This window comes from Trypanosoma cruzi (assembly GCF_000209065.1).
Source record: "Trypanosoma cruzi strain CL Brener chromosome Unknown tcruzi_1047053507193, whole genome shotgun sequence".
Classification (NCBI taxonomy): Eukaryota; Euglenozoa; class Kinetoplastea; order Trypanosomatida; family Trypanosomatidae; genus Trypanosoma; species Trypanosoma cruzi.
Window position 1 is genome coordinate 1 of NW_918859.1, and position 5,786 is coordinate 5,786.

Genomic DNA, 5,786 nt, shown 5'->3' on the forward strand with positions numbered 1-5,786 from the left:
CCCAATCCTCATCGCTGAGCGTACTGAACAACTCTGCCGTGGTGATCCGAGGCAACGTTGTGTCGAGGCCGGTGAAGTACTTTTTATTACCAATTTTGGCATTGCGTGTGGAGTCCCGGTCAGCGGTTGTGTTTCAGGGCAACAACATGCAGGGAAGCTCGGTCGCGTTCTTCCCGAGCTACCGTTCCTACATTTACTACAACTCCTGGCTGCAGCTGAGCGGCAACCTCTGCCGCGAATCCCCATTGGATGCGTTTGCAGTCCTGAGCCCCATGGTGAATCTCCGCGACTCCACGGTGTCTGTGTCCGGCAACCGATTCATGTCCAGCACGGTCACGCCGACATTGCTGCAGATACCCAAAAGGTCCCGCGATCTCACAAACGGAGTGATTGTGGCCGCGTGCAACACTGTGAACGGTGAGGAGGGAGTGAAGTACGGCATTCCGTCCGTGTACAATACCGCCTTTTTGACCTGCAGCGACCCATGCGCTCTCGCGGCTTCGTGCTTCCCCGCATACACGACGACAGCCTCGAGTGATGGCTGCGTCTGCAGGTGTGCTGAGGGCGGCCACGGCGATGCGTGCCTGCCCGTTGCTGTCCCCGAGCCACCGAGCACCGACGGCGCTGATTTTTGTGTGCGGGACGTGCGTGTGGATGTGGAGGTGAACGTCAGTTTCGGGACGTCGTTGGTGTGCTACGTTGGCGTGACCTTTGCGGCGGACGTCGTGGTGGACGTGGCGTCGATGTCGGGGAGCATGCGCAACGTGACGCTGGCGAACTGCACGTTTTTGGACGGAGCGAGTCTGTACGTTGTCGGGTGGCGGTCCGACCCGCCTGCTGGCCTGCGTGCCGATGTGTTGATCAGCGGTCTTGAGTCGCGCTCCGGCGGCGGCGTGGTGGTGGCGAACCGATTCCCGCCGGGCTCGCGCGTCACTGTGGTGGACTCGGTGCTGATTGCAGAGAAGCGCGTTGCGTACCGCGGCGCCTACGACCTTGGCGATGCGTCCGCGTGCCTCGTGTTGCACAGCGTGAATCTGACGGGGAGCGTGCTGACCATCGCGCACACGCATGTGGCGGCGGTGTTCGGCGGCGCTGTTGGCGTGTTGTTTGTTGGCGGCGTGGCGCTGTCGTCGCGCGGTGCGCTGTATGTGGACGGGCTGTTGGTGCAGACGGCGCTGGGGCTGTGCGTGTCGGTGGAGGGCGGTGTTGCTGCCAGCGGCGGCTCCGTGGTGGCGTTTGTTGACAGCGACTTTCTGCTGTGCAAGCACGCGGTGTCCGTGCGTGGGGCTGTGAGCGTGTCGGGCTCCGCCGTGGCGCTTGTGCGGAGCGGCTTTTTGTTGATGGCGGACTACGCGGTGGCGTTTTATTCGACGGTGAGACTGGCCGACGGGTCGATGCTGCTGGCGAAGGGCAACGTGCACGACGGCGTCTCGAGGGAGATGCTCTACGCCGCTGGCGCCGTGACCGCTGTTGGGAGCACGCTGAGCTTTGTGCGCAACCGAGCGCTGCTGCCGCGGATGCTGTCGCTGAGCCTGTCGCTTGCGTCTGGGGCGCATGTGAGGGTGGCGTGCAACGACGCTGGTGGACGTGCCCTGTCGACGGCGGAGGAGTACGCGGCGGCTGGATTTGGCGACGCTGGGCGCATCGACGTTGCTGGGTGCGACGTCTGCGACAGGGACACGCACTGCTACGCGCCCGGGACGGCGTCGGCAAGCATGAGGAACGGTGTGTGCGTGTGCGCGTGCGGCAGCGGCGGGCACGGCGAGGCGTGCGTGCCTGTGGGCGCTCCCGCGCTGCCGCCTGCCGTGTGCACTGCGTCGAGTGTGTTCGTCCGCGAGGGCGTGACGGTGCGGTCGGCGTTCGTTGTGCCTGCCGGTGCGAGCGAGGTGACGCTGCGCCACGTTGTGCTGGACGGCGTGAGTCCGGTGCTCTACGTGCCGTGGATGGCGCGGGATGGCGTGCGGATCGTTGTGCAGAACGTGTCGTTGCTGAATGGTGCCGTGCTGTACGTGATGGGCGGTGGAGCGTTGGGCGGTGCGGTGGCGGCGGGGAGCGACGAGAGCGGGCCGGTGGAGCTGTCCGTGTGCGATGTGGAGGCGCTGAACGGTGCGCTTGTGCTGACCGGCACGTATCCCGCGGGGTCCGTGCTGACGGTGACGGACTCCCTGCTGGTTGCCGCGAGGCCGACGCCACTTGTGTATCTTCCCGGCTCGCAGTCCTCGCCGTACGCACCGGTGCTTGTGCTGTCGGGCCTGCGGCTTGTGCGGTCCGTGCTGGTTGTGTCCGGCGTGGCCCTCGTGACTGTGGTGACTGGTGGGCGGACGGTGGTGGTGGACGGCGCCGTGCTGGAGCTCGTCGGTGGCGGTGTCGCGGTGGACGCGGCTGTGCTCGGTGGCGAATATGCGTTGTACGCGAGTGCGCGCGTGGTTGCCTCGGGGGGCGCTGTGCTGCGCGTGTCGGGGAGCCAGGTGTACGCCGCGCATGGGTTGGTGTTTGGCAGCGGTGTGGAGGCCAACGCGTCCGCCGTCGTAGTGAACGACAACGCCGGTGCGCTGACCGATGGCGCGCTGCTGGAGCTGCGGGGGTCGGCGTCGTTTGTGTCCGGGTCGTGGCTGTCGGTGCGCGGCAACAGCATCAGCGGCAGGCTCCTGTCGGTGCCGTCGTACCCGCGCAGTGCGGACCTCGTGCAGAGCACGCTGACGCTCCACGGGAACGCTGGCAGCGGGCCCGTCGTGATGGACGGCACCGTTGCGCTTGGAGGCGCCGGCCGACGGTTCGTCGTGGGGTGCCTGACGCTCAACGGGCAGGCGCTGCAGCCGATGGACTACAGGTCCGCCGGCATCATCGGGGAATTCCGCCCCGTGGCGTGTGGCGTGTGCGACGCCGACGTGCACTGCTTTGCTGCTGCGACGAGGGCGATGTCGGGGTCGTGCGGCTGCCGCTGTGCTGAGGGCGGGTACGGGCGCGACTGCCTGCCGGTGTACCTGCCGCACGTGGACGGGTGCAACCGCACGCCCGCTATGCCGCTGCTGAGCCACACGGCGACGCTGACGGAGACGCGCAGCCCGACACCAACGTGGACGGTGACTCCTAGCGCAACGAACTACAGTCCGACGCACTACAGTCCGACGGAGACCCTGCAGGTGACGGAGACGGTGGCTCTGCCGCCCACGCGGACTCCGACGGCGTCGGTGAGCAGCACGCCGTGGTGGAGCGACGTGGCGTGCCCGACGCTCACCGTGACGACGACGACGGCTGGAGGAGGCCTGACGCAGAACGACATTCGCGGCGGTGGGAGCGCCGTCCCGACGCGGCTGATGGTGGCGGTGCCTTCGCCGTTTCGGTGGGCACGCGACCCGCAGCTCGGCACGCACCTGAGCTTTGTGCCGGTGTCGACGGTGCAGCCGCTCGGGTTTGGCGGTCCGTGGGGAGCGATGCTGAGCAACGCGACGTGGGTGCGCAACGCGACGAATCCGTCCACCGTCCTGGAGCTGGCTGTGCCCGTGCACCGCGGTTACTTCATTGCTGCCGACGAGACGCTAGTCATTCGCTGCGACGCTGCGGCAGTGTTTGGCGGCTGCAAGGGTGTGCTGCTTGGGTCCTTCACGATCAGTTCTGACACGCTGCCCGCTGCAGCCAGCGCTCTCTCGGCGATCACCGGCGTTGTTGCGGGTGCGACGGCTGTTGCCGTGGTGGTGACCGGCGGGCTGGGCTCCGTCCTGGAGATGCAGGCACTCGGCGTGTTTGCGAGGACACCATGCGCCTCGGCACAGGAGCGTGCGAGCACCGTTGCGCTGCCGTACTTCCTGTCGGTGTTCGCTGCCCTTGACCCGCTGTGGATGGTGGTGGGCAACGCGCTGCTCGCCGCTGTGTTTGGCTGCGTGCACTGCGGTGTGACGGCGGCCTTCCAGCGGTGGCGTGGCGTGGACGCGGCGACTGCGTGGGCTGCGATGCGCTTCCCGAGCCTGACGTACGTCGTGGCGCACGCGATGCACCTCGGCATTTTCTTTGGCTCCGTGCTTGCACTGGCGATGCCCGGTGCCCGCGTGCAGCACCGCGTGGTTGGTGTCGTTGGAGTGCTGTACGGTGTGGCGTTCCCTGCTGGCGTGTGCTACTTGATTGCCCGCCACGTGGGCGTGAGCTTCACGAAGTACTGGCAGTTTTCGGGGAAGCCGCTGCCCGAGCGCCTGCTGTACCCCGTCGGGTATTGGCACCCCGCGGCGCAGCAGCGGATGTACGGCGGCATGCTGACGAACATGAAGGGCAGCCACGTGTACTGGTGCGTGTTCCAGCTGTCGGTGCTGTGTGTGGTGTGCCTGATTGCGGCTGTGCACCCGCCCGTGGGAGGCTGCCACGTCCAGTACTTCTGCATGGCGGCTGTGCTGCTTGCGGGTGCGGGCGTGGTTGCCTTCACGAACATGATGCGCTCGGCCTTCCTGACGGTGATGCACACTGCGGGCTTTCTGCTCCTTGCGGCGCTGTGCGTGGTCAGCGCGGCGAACCACCTTGCGCCGAGCGACGGCGGTGCGAGGGCGTACGCGGCTACGGTGCTGCTGCTGACGACTGTGCTGCTTGCGGTCACTGTGTACAGCGTCGTTGTGTGGTACGTGGAGGACCGCCACTGGCAGGAGCTGCGCGAGCCGCGGCGTGGTGGGCTGGAGGCGCTGCTGCGCGATGACGAGGAGAGCAACGAAGAGACGCAGAAGCTCCACGACAGGACGTCATTGTCGTACGCCTCAGGCACCACCGTTGCGTCGTCGTACCGACCACCCGCAATGCCGTAGCAGCCCATGATTAGTGACACCCGCTCAGACGCTCTGAGCCTGTTCGACCATGTATCCAGTGCGAGCTGCAGCATTAATTATGCCCTTCTGGACAGGTGAAGATGCCTTGCTTGACGAAAAAGTTGGCGCAATTTTTTTTTTTTGAAGTGGAAAGGCTCCGACCCCAACAGTCTCTTTACGCGGCGAGAAGGCACAAAGCCCCTCGCAGATGCGGCATAACGTGGATGCTTCTGGCGGGTATCTGCTTTCTTTCCATTATTCATAGATTGACTGGGTGATTTGGTGTTCTTATTTTACTTTATCGATTATCGACGACAACGGATTATCGAGCTATCACGCTAGCCCGGGGCGGATGCGTAACGGGTGTGTGCGTGTGTTTTGCGCCCCCCGCTGCCGCACCGAGTATGTGGGCTGGTGGTCTCTATTTCATATCTATACTCAGTAGTGAGGACGTGCCCGACGGCGGTGAATTGCTTGCGGATTATAGGAGTTATTTAATAAAACTTTAGGGATAAAAAACGATAGTGCCCTCCTGTGATTTTCACTACGTAGAATTTGGAGGCATGCGGTGCTGGTAGATTAGGGGAGGGCGCGGGGGCCACGGCTGTGCGGCTGCGCAGCCACCCATCGGACTCCGCCCCGACCGCGTCATTGATTGTTGGTTTCTGTTGGTTTGTTTCTATTTTTCGTGCGGGTGCCTGCAGTGACTCTCCTTCCTGTTGCACGGTGACTGTGTGGGAGGGCATGCTTGTCGCCTTTTACACTTCTGATGTTGTGTAGAAAGAGCAACAAGAGAAGGAGCGAAGAATTATGCGGAATGACTTATTGCTTTATATGCAGGTATGTATGTATCGATTTATTTCTGTGGATTATTTTATTTTTCTTCCCTCTCTTTTTTTCTTTTGCGTTGCTCCACACGTGTCTCAGTGTTTGCTTTACTACGGCCACACACGGGTAGCCTGAGCCGCGGATGGCTTTTTTCTTTTTGACGCCATTTCCTGT

The 5,786-nt window shown here is 63.8% G+C and overlaps 1 protein-coding gene across 1 annotated transcript, besides 1 other annotated feature; it reads left to right on the forward strand.

Moving 5' to 3' along the window:
- Tc00.1047053507193.10 (dispersed gene family protein 1 (DGF-1), putative) lies at positions 1-4,784 on the forward strand (the record flags this gene model as incomplete). The annotated part of the gene is made up of 1 exon (XM_799393.1): positions 1-4,784. A coding segment is annotated over one exon (4,784 nt), but the record flags the coding sequence as incomplete, so codon positions are not given.
- Positions 1-5,786: part of a sequence feature (areas not merged during assembly with more than two copies in the genome that could not be assigned to a particular haplotype) that runs on past the window's edge.